We start from the raw sequence: 23,253 nt of genomic DNA, 5'->3' as shown, positions 1-23,253 counted from the left end.
GCCAATTGTTACATTCAGTGGCAAAATATACCCAGAAGGAAAACTTTAGATTGCAACTCTTACCTTGAAAAGTCCAATTTCACGTTGAAGATTTTCACTGAGCACAAGTTTATTTTAATGCAAGAGGGACTTCCATAATGGCAGATTTTGGTAAAAATGTTTTTTGCTTCCTTCGATTTCTATTAAAATGTCAGAGGCTATTCACTTTTCATCTATAAAGTTTTGTTAATAATACCTACCTCATAAAATTTAAAACTTTGTGAACATAAAAAAGAAAAAAAAGATCCTGATGTAATGATGAGAATGTGAAAACATGGGTCTGTGTGTGTGGAATTCAATCTTCTCTCTCTGGAGGCTCTTTCCAGCCCCACCTTGCTTCCTCTCCAGGCTTGATGAGCTGTAGGCCCCCTGTTGCTGTGGGATGCTGGCCCATTTTCTTTGAATGATCTGGTTTCCCGTATTTGTTCCCAGGACAGCACACTGATTCTCAGTTACAGGGAGAGGAGAGTACGTTGTTAGTGCTAGGCACCAGGAAGTTTCTTTGAGAACAACTGTTCCCCTCAGCGGAGGAACCTTGCTAGGTCCATCATCTTCAGTGGCCTTCCTCTCCTCTTTATATTTGAAATCTTTATAGGGAGGATATTTGAAGAGTAGGTTTCACTTTGAACTTGCAACGATGTTGAGGAACTCATTCAACTTTAAGCGGAAGGAGATGTTTGCCTTTTTTGCTGTCTCCATATTTTATTACTATAATAGAAATATATAATAATTATTATTTGAGCTTAAGAGGTAATTCTCAGAGTAAAAAAAAAGAAAAAAAGTAACCCTGTTCCTCCTCCCTCCATTGTTCCTTTTTTTTAAGATTTTTTTTTTTTATTTGAGAGAGAATGAGAGAGAGCAAGCACATGAGAGGGGGGAGGGTCAGAGGGAGAAGCAGACTCCCTGCCGAGCAGGGAGCCCGATGTGGGACTCGATCCAGGGACTCCAGGATCATGACCTGAGCCGAAGGCAGTCGCTTAACCAACTGAGCCACCCAGGCGCCCAAAATGTATTTCTTTTTTTTTTTTTTAGATTTTATTTATTTATTTGAGAGAGAGAGAATGAGAGACAGAGAGCATGAGAGGGAGGAGGGTCAGAGGGAGAAGCAGACTCCCTGCCGAGCAGGGAGCCCGATGCGGGACTCGATCCAGGGACTCCAGGATCATGACCTGAGCTGAAGGCAGTCGCTTAACCAACTGAGCCACCCAGGCGCCCTGTTCCTTTTTTGTTATCTGTCTGCCCATGTGCCCTTTCTGTTTGCCCATCAGTACTTTTAGACCTGAGGTTCCATGAATACTGCTGCCTTTAAGTGCTGAATCCCTCTTTGAATTATTTCCTTTCTTTATAGATATTTTTCAAAAACTTGCTGCTGTCAAAGACCAAAGAGAATGGGTCACCACAAGCGGAGCACATAAGGTGAGTAGTCCCAGAAGGTGTGAACACTTCACCTCCATATGGCGGTGGTTCCAATGCTGGGGTTCAGAGCCCCTTGATCAAGTTTCTTATAATTATAGTTCACAAACCTGCTAACCTAGCCTAGAATTGTAAATCTCTGCCAACCCTTTAATATTCTTTATCAGCCTAAGGAGTAAATATAGAAATAGCAAACAGGTTTTCTGAAACTCTTTTTTTTTTTTTTTTTTCCTTTTTCCTATGCCACTTATTAACAACCAAGTTTGTTGCTTTATTTAACTGTTGCTTGAGAAACCCTGGCTATATATAAACTGCCCCTAAGTGTGTATTTACAAATGAACAAATAAAGTGTGTGTACACATATAAATACATTCCTTATGGCACATGGAGTTATATATATGCTTGAACCATATGAAATTGTATGTCTATTGGGCAATTTCATATGGTTAAACCTTATAATCAGATGGTAAAGTATTATAAGCATATGGATCAAATATACATTTCAAGATGAATGGGTGCTGGTTTAGTCGAAACAGACTAAATTTATATATATAGCAAGACTATTTAGATGGTAGCTGCCTACAGCCAGTTTTCAATAAGCTGTTGATTTCTCATATCCCAAGAGGCCACTGTCGAGTATATATTAGAGCAAGGTTGCATAAAATGTGTTCACACGTGCTGCTCATTGTATAGGAGATGATTCTAGGTCATATACAAATCAACGCTTTTCATTTCAATAGCTACATATATTTCACTGATATTACCACTTAGAATTTGAGGAACATTTTTGAGTAGCATTAATTAAGGAGTTAAGTGGATATGGCAAAAATTGTGGGAATGTTATGTCAGTGACTGAAGTTTGGAGAACATTGTTATGTTAGGAGATCAGAGAAAAAAGTGAGAGAAGAATAAGAGGAGGGGATCAAAGAAATAAAGATAATGATAGCTTCATAAAAAAGTGAATGAAATCATAAAGGGGAAAATTGACGTAACAGGAACCAAAAATCAGCCAAGCAGTTGTTACATGGCTCACAGCTCTGGCCTGAAATATGTCTGGGTGTGTACTTTTGGGGGACTCTGAGTTCTAAAAGTCTAGAGAAAAGAGGAATGAATTTGCATTAATGGGAATTCAGAAAGGGCAACTGATAAGGTACAGACTTCCAGTTAAGTCATGTTATTTAGCATGATGTCTGGAAGCCTCAATTTATGCTCTTTCTACATCATTAGAAACCTGAGAGGCAAATGAAGTGCTTGGTAATGTTGACATCTTGCTTAGTTTGGGGGAGAAAAGACAGTTTTCAATACTTTGTGGGAAAGGGCCTACCACAATGCCTAGTTCAGAATGAGTTCAAAACATGAACTCAAAAACAGTGACTGGTTACTACCAGTATTGTACTTCCTATCATTAGTCTCCCTACTTCTCCTTGGGGAGAGGCCAGAAGAGGCAGAGGGGACATCCTGGGCACATGAAAATAGAGGGAAGAGTGAGAACCTTGGCCATGTATCTTGGTCCCCTTTGCTTCCTGCCCTGGGTAAGGAATGGCCACAAGGATCTAGCGTTGAGTTTCAAAGCAGGAAGGGGTCCTGCCCCCTGAAAGAGCTGGGTATGGTGAATGTTTAATAAAAAAACTCCTCTTGGGGTTAAGCCTCAATGATCTTTGAAAGAAACATTATACCACTCAAGAAGCTTGTAGTACTTACACAATGAAACTTTCTTTTACTTCATTTTTCAGACATTAGTAAATTTACTTGGTGCCCGAGATACTAATGTTTTGTTGGGTGCCCTTCTGGCTCTGGCTAGTTTAGCTGAAAGGTAAGTGTATTTTAATATCTTTCCAGTTCCACTGCCATAGTAGTTCAGGTGGGAAAGACGAATAATAGATCAGTTTCTCTAGTTACTTACTTACTTAGTTATAATTTGAAAAATAAGCATGAAGTAGCATTAATATATTGAAGAGGATTCTGAATGAAAAAGCATCATTTTAAAACTTAAGTTGGAAAGGAAAATCAGTTTCTTCTATTTTCCCTGACCAGAAATGCCTACCTAGTCTTTCATCCAACCTTCAGATACTTTCACTTTCTTTTTTCTTTTTTTTTTTTTTAAGATTTTATTTATTTATTCATTAGAGACAGAGAGAGAGAGGCAGAGGGAGAAGCAGGCTCCCAAGAAGCAGGGAGCCCGATGCGGGACTCGATCCCAGGACCCTGAGATCATGACCTGAGCCGAAGGCAGATGCTTAAACATCTGAGCCACCCAGGCGCCCAAGATACTTTCACTTTCAAAATAACTGCAGTATTTCTTTGACAACTATATCTCCCTGACTTTAAAAAAAAAAAAGTTCTCTCCTGTATATTCATTCTAACATATAAAACATTTTCAAACACTTTTACCCTTAAAACAATTCTGGATAACATGTTCCCTTATAGACATCATGATTATTTTAAATAAAAGTGTTTTAAATATATTTTTATGCCAATAAGTGAATCAATGCTTTTTTTTGTTTTTATTTTTTAAACTTTCTATGGAATAATTGACATACTATAACTGCATATGTTTAAAGTGTACAACATGATGATTTGATATACATTATGTGTATGGAATAATTAGCAAGTTCAAGAGAATTAATATATTCATCATATCACATACTTTTTTTGTGTGTGCGCAATAAAAACACTTAAGATGTGCTCTCATCAACTTTCAAGTATAAAATACCATACTAACTGTGGTCTCCATGCTGCACATTAGATCCTCAGTACTCCTTCTTATAACTGAAAGTTTGTGCCCTTTAATCCACATTTCTCTCCTGTCTAGCTCCTACCAATCACTCACCATGCTAATCTCTATTTCTATGTGATCAGTTCTTTTGTTTTTTGTTTTAGATTCCACATATATCTGATATCATACAGTAGTTACCTTAGCACAGTTCCTTTCAGGTTCACCCATGTTGTTACAAATGGCAGAGATTCCTTCTTTTTTATGAATAAATAATAATATTCGATTATATTTATGTAGGCCCATATAGGTCATTTTTATGTCTTGGCTGTTGTGAATAATGCCGATTATTACCTTTTTAATGAAAAGCCTATTATTCTTTTTGGAGAAAGGGAATCATGTTATCATGATACTGTTATGAAACAAATTTAAATTGATGACGTACAACATTTGTTGAATGTTGGAATTTGATGTAGCCCGACCCCATGGAGCTATATTGCTTTTTGTTTTTCCTCCTGAGATAATATGAGAACGAGGGTATTAAATGAATGGATATGGTAAAGTATGTTTTTAGTAGTTACTAATAGTTTTCAATTTGTAGTCCAGAATGTAGGGAGAAGATAAGTGAACTCAACATTGTAGAAAATCTGCTGATGATTTTGCATGAATATGACTTGCTTTCCAAAAGGTAGGATTGCTCACAGGGGAAAAGACAATGTCATATTTGATGAAAATGATAATTGTTACATTTATTATGTCATGCTATCTACATTATTAACTGAATGGCATGAGTCACCTTGACATTTATTTTCTATTTTCTATTTAAGTTTTTATAGAGAAACTAGAACAAAGAGGTGTATTGATTTATCTTTGGTCTTGCATCACTTCTAGATCTGGGCATAGAATTGAATTATATAAATCTTATGATCACATCTTTAATATTTTTGTTTATTGAATTTTTTTTACATCCTGTCTTTTTAAGGAAAGAAACTCTGAGGTGGCTCTATTTTTAGCAATTTCAGATTGTATATTGAATAAATTATTAGATTGTTAAAATCTATTCCACTTAAGGAACGTAAAATAAATTAGTATAGCTGCTGACTTGTTTCATGACCACCTGTTATAACTCCAAACAGAATCTAAAATGTATTCATTTTCAATTGAACTACATATTGCTCTAAAGAATTACTGTATTCAGTTAGTTATTAGGTTGTTTTTAAATAGAGTTGCAACCTACATCATTTGATATTTAGTTAAGTAAGTCATGATTTTCTGAAGAGGTAAAACAGATAACAGAAATATCAAGTAATGAGTCTACGGCCATACCACCCTGAACGCGCCCGATCTCGTCTGATCTCGGAAGCTAAGCAGGGTCGGGCCTGGTTAGTACTTGGATGGGAGAAATATCAAGTAATGAAACCCAGACACTTAACCATAGTAAATCCCCGTGAGTCTTTCTTCAAAGTCAATTTTATCCTCTTTTACAAACTATACTTATAGACCTGTGTACCTGAACTCGTTTCTAGGAAAACAACCTCCGCACAGGTGTTAGAACACCAGAGATGAATGAGATAGAGTGTGTAGTGTAGGAGAGGGGACAGGCATGCAGGTCAATGGTTTCACCATAGCACTGTAAGTGGTGTGGTTAACGGATGCACAGGACACTCTGGAAACATAGAGCAGAAGCTCCCAGTCACAGCCAGGGGCCACACCAAGTTTCCTGAAGGAAAAGGGAGTTATCTAGGCAAAGGGAGAGAACAAGTGGAAACAGAATGTGCTGTTTGGAGGCATGAATTTGTCTGTATTAGAGGAACTGCGTGATTGGGCACAGCTGGAACAGAAAACTAGATTAGACAGTTAACGATAAGTTAAAAATATAGCAAATTTTGGTCTGGCTTTCTCTATATGCTAGACCCTGCTTTAAGCACTTTTGTGTGTTAATTCATTTGATCTGCACAGTAACCCATCAATTTCCATATTTTATAGAGGAGGCAACAAGATGCTTTTAGCCAGGTCACAGTGGGCTCTTTGTGCCGAGTAAGAGTGTGTTTTTTATCCATGCACATTATGGGGACTTACAGAAAGATTTTAAGCATGATCAGATTTATTTTGTGGGGCGATTACTCTGATAGCAGTATGTGGGGTGTGTGGCGTGGGGAATATAGCCACACAATGAGATCCATTTAGAAACAAGGAAGGGGATGTTTGGTGTGGAAAGTTTAAGGAGATGCAGAACACTATTTGCCAAAGAACAGATGTTCTGAATGTCAGAACACAAAAGTTTGGGAGGGATTGATGCTGTGGAAAATTGGCTCAGGGGAAAGGAACTGTGGAGCAGTGTGGGCATGAGAAGATTGGAGAGGCAGGTGACGGAGAAGCTTATGTCTTGAGCACAATCAAAGATTACAAGAATGGGAGGAGCAGTGGGGTTAGGCAGCTGCATGATTTGCAAGAGAATTAATCTCAGCCGTTGCCTAGGAAAAAGGCAGCAGTGGATTGGGAAAGGAGAAGGAAGTGTCTTGGATGATTCCGTCTTCTGGCTTGGAAAATTGAAAAGACTGTGATATCATGAGTCAACACTGGAGATATAAGAGGGAAGAGCCAGTTTGGGGAGGAGAATAATGACTTTGAGTTGAGACACAGTGGGATGAGTACCTGTGGAACTGCTGTGTGGCTAGAACTTCTGGAGGCTGAGAGTGATGCCTGGGCTGAGCTCACAGGACTGGGTTAGAGGGGGTATTTGAAGTCACGGGAATGGATGACATTGTCCAGGGAGAGTGTTTAGAATATGAGACTGGAGGGTTATGGATGGTTCTATGCAATGCCATCATCATCATGTTTCAGAGCTCTGCTGAACCCTATGTGTCCTATGCTATCATTATCTTTATTTTACACACCAGATAGTCACTGGGAACATTGCATTTAATCTCCTTGCATTGTAGTGGTTTTGGCATTTTGTTTTAATGTCCTGTTTTTGTAACCACATAGTGAGTTTCTGAAGACTATGATAGAGCTTTTATTTCTTTTGTTTTGAGCACAGTGCAGGTCCCATTGTATGTACCTGATATCTATTCGCTGGCTAGTAGGTTTTTAGCCAGACCAGTGGGCTTACAAGGAGGCTATGACTTAGAACGGTGGTCAGCAAACTATGACCCACAGTCTAAATTTGGCTCCCTGCCTGTTTTTGTAAATAAAGATTTATTGGAACATAGCCATGCCCATTTGTTTTTTATGTGTTATCTATGGCTGCTTTTACATATGTTGGCTGGGTTGGGTAGTTCTGACCAAAGCCGTATGGCTAGCAAAGCCTAAAACACTGTGCTGTGATCCAACCCTTTACAGAAAACATATGTTGACCTGTGACTTAGAAAATGTTAGAGCGCCACAGTGATGATAGCTCTAGTCCAAATGCAGAGTCAGTAACTCACTACGCTGTGATTCTCATCCTCACCACCCTCCCATCCCCTTCCAGATTAACTGCGGAGTTACTGCGCCTACTTTGTGCCGAACCCCAAGTGAAAGAGCAGGTGAAGCTCTATGAAGGGATACCCGTCCTCCTTAGTCTGCTCCACTCTGACCACCTGAAGCTGCTCTGGAGTGTTGTCTGGATTCTGGTTCAGGTTTGTGAGGACCCTGAGACCAGTGTGGAAATTCGCATTTGGGGAGGCATCAAGCAGCTTCTTCATATTTTACGAGGGTGAGTCAGAGGGGGCTGTGGCCGACTGCCTTAGTCACTGAAGGTTGGGGATTCTGCCATACAATGGCAGATTTGGTACATGATCAGCTTGCTTCCTCCTGCTCTTTGGTCCTTTGTGTTATGGAGAATCATTTATACTTGTCACAAACATACTTGAAATCATTATCAGGGGCATTCATCTTTTAAGTTTCTTGGGAGCCCTGAAATATTTATCTTTGCATCACCGGCCTCCATGATAGTGCCGGGAATAGAGAAGGCCATCAGTCTGCAAATGTAGATTGAATGAGATCCAACAACCATAAGAAAACATTTATATTACCACCTTTTTCTTGACAACACTCTATGCGTATTGTAATCCCAACAAGTATAATAATTTTACTTGTAATTTTACTATTTTGCTAAAATGTCTGCATTTGCATATATGGCACTCATCTACAAAGAGAAAGCAAAACCTGCAATTAAAGAACAGATGTATAATCCTTAGTTAAAATGGGAGAAAATATTGTTGATCAAACGATTGTCATGTTACTGACCCTGGTCCAGTTGCTCTTCTTTCCTCTCTAAATCTTCATTGCAGTGCTCTTAAGGTGGGTTAACATGTTATCATCTCTCTTTTAAAAGTAGATATGAGGAATTCTTAATCTCAAGAGACAAACTGAGGGTTGCTGGAATGGTGGGGGGTGGGAGGGATGGGGTGGCTGGGTGATAGACATTGGGGAGGGTATGTGCTATGGTGAGCACTGTGAATTATGTAAGACTGTTGAATCACAGACCTGTACCTCTGAAACAAATAATACATTATATGTTAAAAAAAAAAAAGAAGAAGAAGAAGATAGCAGGAGGGGAAGAATGAAGGGGGGATATTGGAGGGGGAGATGAACCATGAGAGACTATGGACTTTGAGAAACAAACTGAGAGTTCTAGAGGGGAGGGGGTGGGGGGATGGGTTAGCCTGGTGATGGGTATTAAAGAGGGCACGTATTGAATGGAGCACTGGGTGTTATACGTAAACAATGAATCATGGAACACTACATCAAAAACTAATGATGTAATGTATGATGATTAACATAACATAATAATAATAAAAAAAGAATTCTAGTGACATTCAAAGCCTTGAGTATGGAGAAGGAATGGTTATTAAAATAGTTTCAAATTGAAACTTTCTTGAAGTATGTTGCAGTAAGTATGTATTAGATATATTGAAGCCATGGATGATGACATCTTTTGGTACCATCAGTGGGAAAGTTCTAGTACCTAAAATTATTATAAAGGATAATTCAGCCCTATAGGTACTGAATCAAAGTTGAAAAGGAATATGTCTGGGGTGCCTGGGTGGCTCAGATGGTTAAGCGTATGCCTTCAGCTCAGGTCATGATCCCAGGGTCCTGGGATCGAGCCCCACATGAGGCTCCCTGCTTGGCAGGGAGCCTGCTTCTCCCTCTCCCTCTACTGTTCCCCCTGCTTGTGCTCTCTTGCTCTCTCTCTCAAATAAATAAATAAAATCTTAAAAAAAAAAAAAAAAAAAAGAAAAGGAATATGTCTGCCTGAAAGGAATCACCCTTGTAATGTACAGTACCTAAATAAAGCTCTCTCTAATAAAAACAGAGTGACTTATCATTCTTAATATGACCAGATATTATCAAATCAGTGTTATTCAGACTTTGTGCTTGTTATACCTCTAGGTATATTATGGAACTGTATGTTATCGACTTCTATGAGGGTATGTTTCAAAGCATAAGAACAGACTATAGTGATATGGACAATAGCTGTATTAATTATTTCTGTCACCAAAACAAAGGAAAAAATATAAGCTATTGATAATCTACTTGCTTTTTTTAAGATTTTTATTTTTATTTATTTGAGAGAGAGAGAGAGCAAGGGGAGGGACAGAGGGAGAAGCAGAGTCCCTGCTGGGCAGGGAACTTGACTCCGGGCTCTATCCCAGGACCCTGAGATCATGACCTGAGCTGAAGGTAGACGCTTATGGGACTAAGCCACCCGGATGCCCCTACTTGCTTTTGTGAGTATCACATAAAAATCTCAAATACTTTAAAGTATAAACTATAAATCTTTCATTAGTACTGTGGCATAATAAGCTAGCTCCTTGAATATTTAGCAGAAGTTTTTTGTTTTTGTTTTTATTTTTTTTTTGCTTGCTTTTTTAGGATGCTGATGGTGATGCTGATGGCAGTGGTTGATACACCTATTCCAACAGCTATGGGTTGCCCTTTTGGAGAACAGTTATTTTCTTGATGATAACATTAAATTCTGTGATGCTTAAGCAGTCCTTCAGAGATAAAACCTACTGTTTTACCACGTAGGATTAAGTTTAATACAAGGCACCAGTTTTCCTCTTTTGTTCAAGATGTAACCATCCTTGAGAGAAATGAGTTCTTTCACATCTAAAGAGTCAGTTGGCCCGTCCATTTCTCTGGTGCAATGTTAGAAAACTCTTTCCTGGGAAAATGATATATGTCAACACTGATTCTATGTTAAATATGTCTCAGCGCTCTGGGAGAATTTATTACCCCAGCTGGGTAAACAATATCTCTCCAGAGCTTGTGCCTACCCCAGGGCTGCCTGGAGCTGGTACAAGGGGTGGAGGTTGCCAGGCTGTCTGCTGGCATGAGTAGGACCAGGGATTATTGTCAAGGCAGTTTCCAGGAAATCTGTTCGTGCCCATTCACCTACAATCATAAGCTCCAGAACAGTTCCTGAAGGCCTATAGACTCGAGTAGGGGGAGTGATTTCTAAAATTTGAGTTTAACATAATTTGGTTGACAGATAAGATCACCAGTTGTGACTATCCCTAGACCTAGCTCCATTACCTTCCCAAAGCTAACTGAAGGAAGGGCACTAGTGGGCCCAGATGACATGGGAAGGAAGCCAAGGAGACTCCATCTATGTAATATTTAGGCACAAAGAAATCAAGATAGAGCTGTTGCCATAAAAAATAAAGAAATGAAAAAATATAGTAGCTGCATTAAACAAAAAGGAACAAAACAGATAAAAGACATGAAGAAGCTATTGTGGAAGATGCTACCTTGAGTAAACAGAAAACAAGTGCTTTATTTTATCAAAGATATTAAATAGAACATGACATTTATGACCTGAGATTAAAGAAAAGATGCTAGGACTACAAAAAAGGGAAGGTAGAGATTACAGAGCTAGGAAGAAAGGCAAGGACTGAATAATCCACAGAACTGAGACATTCATCAGAGTACCAGACAGAAACTGGAATTAATACAAGGAAGGGCACACTTGAAAAAATTGCACATAATGTGGAGGAAAAAGACAAAGGAATGAGAACCATTAGAAAGTGAAGGATAAGGCTTGCAGAAGATGAGTTTTCAACCTGTGATAACTGATATCCTAGTGAGAGAATAAAGCAAAAGGATAAAAAAATTCAAAGATAGGGTTGCATAGGGGGCTCAGTCAGTTAAGCGTCTGCCTTCAGCTCAGGTCATGATCTCAGGGTCCTGGGATCGAGCCCTGCATTGAGCCCAAAATCTGGCTCCCCACTCAGTGGGGAGTCTGTTTCTCCCTCTCCCTCAGCTCCTCCCCGCCCCTGACTTGTGTGCCCTCTCTCTCAAACAAATCAATAAAATCTTTTTTAAAAAATTCAAAAATATAAAAGAAGAGATCTTTACCAAAATAAGGAAAGACTAGAATTGCTTGGAAAAAGAAAACTCAGCATGAGGAAGACTGACATATAGTCAGGTGAATTGATAGCAGCAGAATAGAGTTCAAAAACAGAGGTGGGGGAGGAGCAGGGGGCGCTCCTGGCTGGCTCAGTCAGTAGAGCATGCAACTCTTGATCTTGGATTTCTAGCCCCCCACGTTGGGTGTAGAGATTACTTAAAAATAAAATCTTAAAACAAAACAAAAAAACAAAGGTGGGCATGTGGAGCTGCGGGGAAATGAGAGTTTTCAATAACTAGTGCTGGATTTAGTTCAGTAACCAGAGAAAGAAGCAGGAGGGAAGGAAGGCAGGAAGGCAGGAAGGAAGGAAGGGAGGGAGGGAGGGAGAGGGGAAAGGAAGGAAGGGAGGGAGGAAGGAAGGAAGGAAGGAAGAAAAAAAGGAAGGAAAGAAGGGACCCCTGCCTCACACCACACATAGAAATCCACTGTAGGTGGATTGGAAGGTGAAACAATAAAGATAACATAGGAGAAAACTTCATGGTCTGGGGGAGGCAAACATTTCTTAAACAGGACCCAGAAAGCACTGACCATGAGGGAAAAGTGATAAATTGTGCATTCACTTTTCTTTTTCAGAGACAGAAATTTTGTTTCCGATCGTTCTTCCATTGGCAGCCTGTCTAGTGCAAATGCAGCAGGCAGAATCCAGCAGCTTCATTTGTCAGAAGATTTAAGCCCTCGGGAAATACAAGAAAATATTTTTTCTCTTCAAGCAGGTATTATATCATATTATTATGTTTTGCTATTTGATACTGTTTAGCATAGGTTTTATTATGTTCTGTGATGATGATAATAATTTGTTATTCTCTGTTATGTATGATAATGTGAAGTAGGCACAATTTGTAAGTTTAAAAACTGTGAAGTTAAATCCATGTAAGTGTCTGAAACCTCCCGGGACTTGTGTTGGGCCTGCAGGTTAGTGATACCACAGACTTTTCTCTCCCTTTCACATTCTGAACACATTGAGAAATCAGCATAGAAGTCAGGCATAAAGAGAGCAGAATAGTAGCTTCATTACTGGAAAAGCTGGATTAGAGAATTCAGCTTGCTTTGTGGCCAGAATCATGGTTCCTATGTTTTCTAGATCTCAGGGCACCCTCCTTCAGAGAGATTCTACAATGCAGACATCCATTCCCCTGGGAACAAGGGAGCACCTTCCTTACTCCATGTGAGCACCTAAAGAGAGGACAGAGCCTCTCTTGCCACACAAAAGCAGGAGCAGGGATGTATGCCCACGTTTTTGGCAGTTTGGCACAACCCTGAACAAGGTTCACAAAAGGGCACCTGGCCTTTGGGACGAGTGGGGGCTTTGGTGCTGCTGACCAAGGTGGGCGCCCTGCCACAGACACAGGAGGGGGGCAGAGAGGCACTGGGGGCGGCCCGCAGGAGGGCAGGCAGGCAGGAGTATATGAGGATATATGTAATGCCTGAAGCACAGTGCAGGGCCAGCGCAAGGGCCCCATAAAAAGGTAGTACCCTTTACAGGTGCTCTGTGCTGTAGAATCCAGCACATTTCTGGTTGGACAAGAAGCAGCTCTGTACAGAACGTCACCAGAAGCTGCCACGGTAACCATGAGGAGGCAGGAAGGGTGGTGCTCAGGGTGTGGGATTTAACAGCTAGCAGACTGCAGTTGGACTTCTGGCCTCTTCCACTTACTAAGTTCTATGGCCTAGTCTGTCGGTCTCTGTGAACCTCAGTTTTCTCATCAGTAAAACTGGTAGTCATGGTACATCCTCTGATTACAAGGGATACTTTGTGTTTTTTTGTTTAATTTTTTAAAAAAGATTTTATTTATTTATTTGGCACAGAGAGAGAGAGACAGCGAGAGAGGGAACTCAAACAGGGCGAATGGGAGAGGGAGAAGCAGGCTTCCTTCCAAGCAGGAGCCCGATGCAGGGCTCAATCCCAGGACCCTGGGATCATAACCTGAGCCGAAGGCAGACGCTTAACGACTGAGCCACCCAAGCGCCCCGATACTTGGGATCATATATTTAAAGTACTCATGTATCCAACCATTGTAGATGTATTTACTGAGCACCTGCCAAGTGCCAGGCACCTGTTGGGCCCTGGGGATTATAATGAAGCTGCTTCCCGGTACACAGTAAGTGCTCAACAAAAGGCTGCGGAGGGGTGTAGACGCACATGAATTACGTGAAGAGCAGCGTTAGACACCACTGCGAGTCAGTTTCCCTCCCCCCAGAGCTGTGTCGCAGGGAAAGGTACTGTGTTTGGAGGAGTGGCTCTGTCACAGAATTCCCTGCGGAGCCCGAGTATTGACGGAGCAGTGTAGAGCGCGGTCAGTGATGACAGACACAATCATCTGGTGGTTTTCTTTACAGCCTGCTGTGCCGCCCTCACCGAGCTGGTGCTCAACGACACCAACGCCCACCAGGTGGTCCAGGTGAGAACGCTGCTCTCCGGGCTCGGCTGCAGACCACGTCAGCACTCACGGACCCCACCTCAGGCGAACTGTGTAGCCCAGAACACAGCTTTTGGGATCCCATGATGTGATTTTAAGATATTTTAATATATCTTATTTAAGTTCTAGAATTCCATTTTATAGTCTCTTTTATTTTTTAATTTTTTTACCTTTTTTAAAATTAAGATTTTATTTATTTATTTGACAGAGAGAGAGAGGGAACACAAGCAGGGGAGTGGGAGAGGGAGAAGCAGGCTTCCTGCTGAGCAGGGAGCCCGATGTGGAGCTCGATCCCAGGACTCTGGGATCATGACCTGAGCCAAAGGCAGACGCTTAACCAACTGAGCTACCCAGGTGTCCCTAATTTTTTAAGCTTTTTTAACATTTTATTTTTAAGTAATCTCTACACCCAACATGGGGCTCAAACTCAAAACCCCGAGATCAGGAGTCACATGCTCTTCCGGCTGAGCCAGCTAGGTGTCCCTAGAATTCCATTTTATAGTCTTGTCCTTCCTTTACCTCACTTGGCTTAGAAGGACCAGCCCTGTGGTTAACCTCTGGTGTCTCTTCCCTATATCATGTGTACTCTTTTTCATTTTATCTCTTTTTTTTTTTAAAAAGCTATTTTGAATAGCTTTAATTCTGGACATATAGTATACCATGGGTTGAGGATAGTAGTCATTTGAATTAAGAGTATATCAGGTTAGGGGCGCCCAGGTGGCTCAATCGTTAAGTGTCGGCCTTCGGCTCAGGTCATGATCCCAGGGTCCTGGGATGGAGCCCCGCATGGGGCTCCCTGCTCGGTGGGAAGCCTGCTTCTCCCTCTCCCACTCCCCCTGCTTGTGGTCCCTCTCTCACTGTGTCTCCCTGTGAAATAAATAAATAAAAATCTTAAAAAAATATTTTTAAAAAAAATTTAAAAAAAGAGTATATCAGGTTATTCAGCTAGAGATGACTGAAACACACACCAACAACATATTTATTGCCAAGAAACCATTTTCACAAAGCATAATTCATTAATCAATCCACTACATATACAGCAATATATGGAAGTAGCATACAATATATCCAACTTCAACTTCAAAATACATAAATACATAAAATGTCATAAGAGATCAGATCACCAATGATTAAAGGCCCGAGGGGAAGCTCAGCAAATCAGGGGGTAGTGGCAGAGCAGGGCATCTGGACTTGGCCAGGTTGAGGTTCATTTCCTACTATCATTTCCTGGTGGTTCGGCCATTGGAAAAATGACTTAGTCTAAGATTTTGTTTTGTCATATATAAAGCAGGGAAATTATAGACTAATTCACAGAATAGCTATAAAGACTAAATGCAGAAAGGCGGGTAAAGCTGTTCACAGTTATAAAAGCCCATGTATAGTAGAGTTCAGTAAATCAAATATTTGGTAATAGAAAAGTAGCAGTAAGTTAGCACTTTTTGTTCATTCTGCTGTGTATATATTAGAGTATCAGAGTAAGTCTAGAAGGATAACTTTCTGGACTTCCATGCATAACTTTCATTTTCTAAATCTATTATTACTCTTGTTTCTTTTATTTTTTCTATGTTCTTTTCTACAATAATTTATCTATGTGTATTGTTTAATTACCAAACTGTAAAGGGAGAGATTATATTTCATAGTTAGACATTTAAAATGCAAAGTACAAAGATATTTGGATCCCTTTACTCAGTCCTTTTTTTTTTTTTTTTAAAGATTTTATTTATTTATTTGACAGAGAGAGACACAGCGAGAGAGGGTACACAAGCAGGGGGAGTGGGAGAGGGAGAAGCAGGCTCCCCGCAGAGCAGGGAGCCCGATGCGGGACTCGATCCCAGGACCCTGGGATCATGACCTGAGCTGAAGGCAGTCGCTTAACCAACTGAGCCACCCAGGCGCCCTACTCAGTCCTTTTTTATCCCCTACTCCTTTTTAAAGTATTTAAATGACTTTAAATTGATATGCTTTATTATTTATCATCAGTTGAAATTTTAAGAGTGTGGTTGTAGTCTTTAGTATTACATTGATATATTTACTATTCTCCTGTCTACTTACACAGAGTTCTAAAATTCTACGAACATTTCTTTTCAAATACTAATTTTTCAGATTGTGTAGTTGCTTCATTGTGTTTGTGTGTCTCTCTGGCATTGGCAGTGGTCACAGATAACATGTGCTCTTTATTCTTCCAGGAAAATGGTGTATATACAATAGCAAAATTAATTTTACCAAACAAACAAAAGAATGCAGCAAAAACGAATCTATTACAGGTAATAAGCATGTCCATTGTTCTTCTGTATCGAGTTACTGAAATCTGGGGAAACTTTGAGAATATAAATTCCCTCCCAGTCTCCGTACTGACTGGGAGGAAAAATATCAGGTGCGGGAGGCTGGCATGAAAACAAATGCTGTCAAAACAAAATAAAGGGCTTAACAGTGGTTTCTCTGGGCGGAGGGGGGGGTCAGGTGATTTTATTTATGTATTTCTTTGCTTATCTTAAGTTCTATTTTTTTTTCCAAAACAATGCTTATGTATCAGAAAACTGTAAGAGGAAAATTATATTCTATCTTTAAGCATGGACCACAGTTGGTAACATTTCATCTTTACAAAGGAAAGCCTGTAAAATGGATCTTGGTGGACGAGAAGAGACTCGCCAAGTCGCTAAAGGGGTGTGAGTGGGGCAGCCATGGCATCTGCCACAGGGTGGAAGAGCATTCCGCACAGAGGGAACACCATGTGCGAAGTGCGAGAGCCAGGCAGCTTAGAGTGTGCTTCCGCCGCCCAGCGGGGCTGGGGTGTGTGGACGGGGGAGGGAGATGAGGCTTTGCAGGCAAGAGGGGTGCTCATTATTGCAGGCTCCTGCGTGCTATTTTAAAGAGTGGGCATCAGGGGGCCAGTGTCCCTGAAGATACTGGAAAGATAAAATCAGATTGAAAGTAAGCCTTTGCAGGACTTGCAGCTCATTCTTTTCTCCCAAGTCATTTAGAGAGGAAGTAAGAAACCATGTTTACCTCCAATCCAATCGAAGGGCTGTCACCCCGAATGAGAGAGAAAATGAGCAGAGAAGTTTTGGTGGTATCCGTGGGCTGGCAGGCAGAGGTTTTAGAGAGCTACCCATGACAACGTACAGGTGCGGGACTTAATTTCTTTGGTGCACCACAGAGGCATGATGTGATGCTGGACAACAGAAGTCAAACCCACCTTGCAGATGCATTTTGTTAAGCTAGTAGAGGGTTTCTAAAAATTCACATTGAAATGATTTTTGAGGGACGTTTGCATCCTGCCCTTTCTCACTGCCTCCACCACCCTCCACCAAGCTCCGTCATGTCGTTGTGTCATCTGCCTGCTTCCCTGGGCAATTTTATTTGGGACCCTTCGGTATTCAGACCACTAATTTTATGGAATGATTCCAGATCCCAGTTCAGCAGACCCCAATCACCCCCGTGGTGGCCTGTGTACATGACCGACTGCAGGCTGGGGGCTCTCTGTTTTTTTTCTTGGCACTGCAAAGTCACAGACATTTAGATGTTTATTTTTCTTTGGTAAAGTCTCACAGGCCTCTTTCTGAGTGTTCTCGGGTGTAGTTCTACTGTAGATTGTTCTATTTGGGAAACGCTTAAGACTCTTTACTCAAGAGACCAATTTGTCAAGTCTGAGTCCAGTGTGCCTGTGGCTATTTTTATATGTTATCATTTCGAGTGTTTATTTTCTCATAGAAGCCATATAAATATTGAGGCATACATAGCAAGCTAGAAACAAAATAAACCTTGAGCTCCTGAAAATCTCTGGACATGTGGTTTTCTCAGAGTAGGAATTTTATTTCTGGTCTCTGTGTTCATTTTGTACTTTCTAGAAAGGAATTAATGACAAGTACTGAGTGGAACGAGGCTAACCTCCTAGCATTCTACAACGTAAATGCTTTTTTAAAATATGAGACCTACCCCAGGTATTGATGGTTTTTGTCTTTAGTCATAACCTTTGGCTCCCATGGAGGTCAGCCACTCACAGTAAAGTCACTTTAATGTTTAGTTCATGATAATTTTATCCTTGCAGTGTTTTAATTTGCTGAGCTACCTTTGAGAATCACGCACCCTTTTATTTTCCAGTGTTATGCGTTCAGAGCCTTGAGGTTTCTCTTCAGTATGGAAAGAAACAGACCACTCTTTAAAAGGTATGAGCTTAGAGAAATTTAAGTGACCAGTGATCATGACATTGAACTGTTTTCACATACCTGATTTAGATGCAAACAGTAAGAGAAGAATGCATCAGTATGCAAAGCATGTATTTTCAGATTTCTTAGAATCCACAGATAATAAGACTGACTTACCCTGGTGATATCTTAACACTGAAAGTGAACTAAATGATGAAGAAAGGGAATAAATCACTCTATCAATACAATTCTTAATTACTGTGACTGCTATGGGTTTTAGTTTTCATTTTTTTGGACGTTAACATTTTAAATGGATGACATAAAAATATGTGCTTGTTCTTACGCATTCAGAAATTCCAAAGTTGGTCTAGTCATTTCCTCTGTATCAGTGGAAAAAGAAGTATTTTCAGGGTATCCTTCATAGGGCAGGAGCTCATTTGATGGGGAGGAGGCTAGGTGTTCTTAGGTCAGGAGGCTGTGCTGGTGAGTGTGACAAAAAAATCAGCCCCTTGGGAAGCAAACACTAGTTACCTACGTGTGTGGTCTGCATGCCCCTGGGTTGGCCAGGCTGGTCAAAATCATAGGCCCAAGTTCTTACTAGAATTCTATTGATATAAGGTGGAATAGAAATAAGAACTTGAGTTAATATAATGTGTTTTGTTCTGAAGCATTGGAGCATTTTATGTTGCTACTTTATTTACAAATGATGTTTGAATTTGAGGGAAGAAAAGGAAGTAAAGTTATTATAACCTTTTATTTCAAGGCCCTAAACCATCCATTTTTATGGGCTTAATGATTTTACTAAGCCCTTGAAACCAGTACCCTGCAAATGATGCATAAATCTCTTCATTTTTTTATTTACCTGTATTTTTATTTTATTTTCATAAAACATTTAAAAATGGGGTTAGTATTTACCTCCTAGGGTTAATATGAGGACGGAATCAAATGGCGTGTTTGAAAGTGTTCATCACTCCATAAACACCCCATAAACATTCCTTTCCAAAATGCTTAATGCCTGTACCTCCAAATATCTTACAAATAAGGTCTTTGTATAATCTGTGTCATAACATGAGATCTGCCCTCTTAATAAATGTTTAAGTGTACAGCACAGTATTGTCAACTATAAGCACCATGTTGTACACCACATCTCTAAAAACTTTCCTCTCTGGTTGCTTTTCATTATCCCTTAAAACCTGTAGTTCTAGTTCATTTTTGTGAGATAAGCTGGTGAGTACTATTTGCCCCCACTTTGTTGATAACCTAAGGAAGTTGAGTTTATTTAATGTAATTAATCTGTGAGTGAGCTAGATCCCAAAGGGAAGGAATGAGCAACAGTTACCAAGCCCTACATGAAGTGTCTGTGTATGTTTTCCCTGTAGACTTTTCCCCACCGACTTGTTTGAGATCTTCATCGATATAGGACATTATGTTCGTGATATCAGTGCTTATGAAGAATTGGTATCAAAGTTGAATTTGTTAGTGGTAAGCCCTGAGTTTTAAATATTTGGGTAGGCTGGTATGTGGTCAGGAATGGAAATTATCATAGTGCCCATTTCCTTTTTATTTTTTTGTTTAGGAGGATGAACTGAAGCAAATTGCTGAAAATCTTGAAAGCATTAATCAGAATAAAGCTCCTTCGAAATACATAGGCAACTATGCGATTTTGGATCATCTTGGAAGTGGAGCTTTTGGCTGTGTCTACAAGGTGACTTTGCCCTTGGAGAAAAATATTTCTGATATTCCGAAGCAAACCAGATGTCCCACTTGCACACACCCACGCAACTGGGTTAGAGCCCTCGTTATTGAGAAATAGGTACAAATTAGAATGATTGTTTTTGCCCATCAAATAGCTGTCCTGATGTTATCTTATCTCAGCTCTAGAAATTTGTCACTAATCTTTGAAGACAAAAGCCGTTGTTAATGTCTCACAAAAAAATAGTCAAAGAGGCTTGTCCCAGTGCATGAGACTTTCTCCAAATTCATACCAGAGTTTTCTATATTTACCCAGGAAAATCCTACCAAAGAGTGCAGACTGACCCAGGAGATAGCAGTTTTTTGAGCTGAGCTTAGTGTACATACAGACAAAAATTTTAAAAATTCTGTTACTTTTGTAGATTATTTAGATTACTTGTTTTAATCATGTGACTTATTAATCGATCTCTTTTTTTTCCCTTCTTTCTACCCCCACCCCATCATTATTATTTATTATTATTATCTTATTTTTTGTTTTTATTTTAGGTTAGAAAGCGTAGTGGTCAAAATCTTTTAGCAATGAAAGAGGTCAATTTACACAACCCAGCATTTGGAAAGGATAAAAAAGATCGAGACAGCAGTGTAAAGAATATTGTTTCTGAATTAACCATAATTAAAGAACAGGTAAACGTTTTTCTTGTTTATGAAGATATGTTCCTTAACTAAGTGTCATTAAAAGAAAGTAGAGTTCTTGTGCTATTCTTGTCCATGCTGTTTAAGAACTGGTTCTGTTTATAATAATTGATATTGAGGTGATAATATTTTGGTTAGATATTTTTCTGAAGGCTTGACATTGAACCATAGAAAGACTTCCTGGAGTTTATATCAGCGCTTGGGGTGCAGAATGTTTGGGTTTACAGCAGAGTGCCACATATATGGAAACACCCTTCTTTTTTCATTGCAAGCGTATCCATTTCCTTCTCATTATGTTGTAGAATATTTGGTTACTTAGTTACACGCATAAGCATATGAATAAGAGTTCCCTGACTTTTGTCAAGTGGAACCAAGCTGTTAACATTCCTCAAATACAGCTTATTAAATCTAAAAGTAGATTTTCAAGATGGGTTATTATTTATTGGAATGAGTGGAATATTCAGACATAATGTAACAACTCAGTTAACTATCATTATGAAGGTTTGTTTGGGGAGAAAGAATAAACATGTCAGAAGAGAAGTGAGATTGGATTTTGTAATCCAAGAATACATGGGTTTCTTTTTCAGCTTTCCTTATTTATACATTCATTATGGGTACTGTTCATTTGTAACTCCTGTGGAGAGTGACCAGCTTCCCTGCTCTTTATTCTCCATGAGTTAAATTTGCATAGCATCTGTGCTGGGACATAAAGATCACCAAATAAATATGATGATCTTTATTCATCAAAATATATAGTTCTAGCCCAATTCATAAATTGCAGTACGTACTATCATTAATAGCTTATTTTATAGTTGACTTTCATATATAGTAATAGAGTGGACTTGAAGAAGAAGTTAGTGTCCACTCCCGTGTAGGATACTCTGATACTCAGCAGTATGCTGTTTCACTGTAGCACAAGGCTAGAGCATGGCTTTTGCTGCAAGCTGATCGAGTATCTTCATTTGAACCCTGATCTGGATATAGTCCTGGCCAGTGAGCTAGGCTTAGAATATGGTTCTGTTGCTTACCTGGTCCTGTATTGTTTAAAATCTGCTGGCCACTTGATAGTTGATGAGGTAGACCTTGTTTTAGCACGTTTCCTAAGAGAAGAAAGTATCAGGGTGGGGACGTATAAGAGGCATGTGTTTGGACTTAGAGAAAACTCAGAATTGTACAGTTGCACTCTTAAGAGGGGACTGAACCACAGGAAAGGATAATAACATTTAGAGGCCTAAAAGGAGGAGGTGATGGCAGACACAAGTGGCAGAAATGGAACTAGGAAAGGAGAGTGAGTTTGTTAAGAATGAGACTAAGCTGCAGTAAGAAAGAAGCTCCATATCCATTGGCCTAAACAAGAGGCTTGACAATGCAGTGAGCTATTTCTCTTTCATGTGACAATCCTAGAGTGAGTGGACCAAGCTGGTGGTGGTCTCTGTTCCATGCAATCATTTGCGAATGTGGGTTCTTTCTCCCTTACTGCTCTGCTACCTCTAGGCCATTGTCTGCATCCGCTTGGTTGAAACTGCCACAGGCACGTTCACATCCAAGGTGAAAAAGGTAGAGCATGGTGGGGGGGTGTTCCCAGTGTTTAGGACTCAGACACAGGAGCACACGTGTTTCCCCTTACAGTCGCTTGGTGAGAACTTAGTGACAGTCCCTCTCAGGGCTGCAAGGCAGGCTGAGAGATGTCATCTCTGCCTGGGAAGCCATGTTCCACCCGAACTAAACTGCAATGGAGGAATGGGAAGGGAGGTTTTTGGTGGACAGTTATCAGACTCCCCTTCAAAAAGGCAAGAAAAGAGACCAGAAAGAGATGCAAGCCATTTATAAATGTAATGTCAACTATTCTGAGATAGAATAAATTTCAATTTGCCTAGAAACTTAAATTATAAATAAGCAACTATAAAAATTTTAGTATTCTTATAGGAAAGGAAAGTTTTGAAAAAGTAGAATTTCTGTGTAATATCCTGAGGTAAATTTAGGCCAAAGAACTGAATACTTCTTACACATGGCAAGGAAAACTTCATTCAAGACTACTGCAATAGGAATTACAACAGGGGAGAGAGCTTGAACTCAACTCTGAAGACAACAGCAATAGCTAGTGATTTACAACCAAGAGGCTGGGTGAGGGGGTGCCTAGATGGAAAATTACTCGGAAGGACTTCATTAGCTGTCAAAGATGGGTTGATGAGGAACTTGATTGGATATGAAGAGTGGGGAGATTCTTGCTAACCTGGCTTGGCAGGATCCTTGATAAAACCAGGCAGGCCAAGCATGAAGAAGAGAGCTCCGAGAAGCCTGACTAAAGTTTGGCCAAGAAGGGAGTCCTTGCCAACTGTTATTATAATGTAAATGGAGTTAGTAATGCTTAGATTCTTTCAATTTCATACTAACCATTTTGGAGAGCATAGAAAGACACCAAGTGTGAATAGACATAAACAGTATATATGAATATTTAAGTAGCAGGGAGAGGTAAGAGGCAATGGTGTACCTATTCAACATAAATTGCTTCATTGCAGTTTTCTTATCTTTGCAATGTGTGTGTAGTGGTGGGATGGGGAGCGCTAAATGAATTCTTCAGGTTACTTTGAGTTCTACAGTTCTCTGTTTTAGTTAAATTAGGGGATAAAGTACAATCAGTTTTTAATTCTAATTGATAAGGCTATATGGGAGATTGCTATTTTCAGATTAGTTTTGTAGGTAGCAAATAATAAGAGTCATGATAAAAATCTCAAATCTCAA

At 39.9% G+C, this 23,253-nt stretch overlaps 1 protein-coding gene across 1 annotated transcript in view; it reads left to right on the top strand.

Moving 5' to 3' along the window:
- Positions 1-23,253, top strand: part of NEK10 (NIMA related kinase 10) — a 233,142-nt gene that overhangs the window by 45,705 nt on the left and 164,184 nt on the right. The window contains exons 9-19 of the mRNA XM_045903905.2: positions 1,388-1,455; positions 3,186-3,265; positions 4,767-4,853; positions 7,638-7,862; positions 12,138-12,277; positions 13,902-13,963; positions 16,168-16,245; positions 18,083-18,147; positions 19,506-19,608; positions 19,703-19,831; positions 20,365-20,502. Of these exons, the coding sequence (XP_045759861.2) occupies positions 1,388-1,455; positions 3,186-3,265; positions 4,767-4,853; positions 7,638-7,862; positions 12,138-12,277; positions 13,902-13,963; positions 16,168-16,245; positions 18,083-18,147; positions 19,506-19,608; positions 19,703-19,831; positions 20,365-20,502 (1,175 nt within the window). The remainder of the gene's footprint in view (positions 1-1,387; positions 1,456-3,185; positions 3,266-4,766; positions 4,854-7,637; positions 7,863-12,137; positions 12,278-13,901; positions 13,964-16,167; positions 16,246-18,082; positions 18,148-19,505; positions 19,609-19,702; positions 19,832-20,364; positions 20,503-23,253) is intronic.

This window comes from Mirounga angustirostris, unplaced genomic scaffold (genome assembly GCF_029215605.1).
Source record: "Mirounga angustirostris isolate CCGP_5_RB_7025 unplaced genomic scaffold, mMirAng1.0.hap1 SCAF_1, whole genome shotgun sequence".
Classification (NCBI taxonomy): Eukaryota; Metazoa; Chordata; class Mammalia; order Carnivora; family Phocidae; genus Mirounga; species Mirounga angustirostris.
Note: the sequence above shows the minus strand (reverse complement) of the source record. Positions and strands in the feature narration are given on the sequence as shown.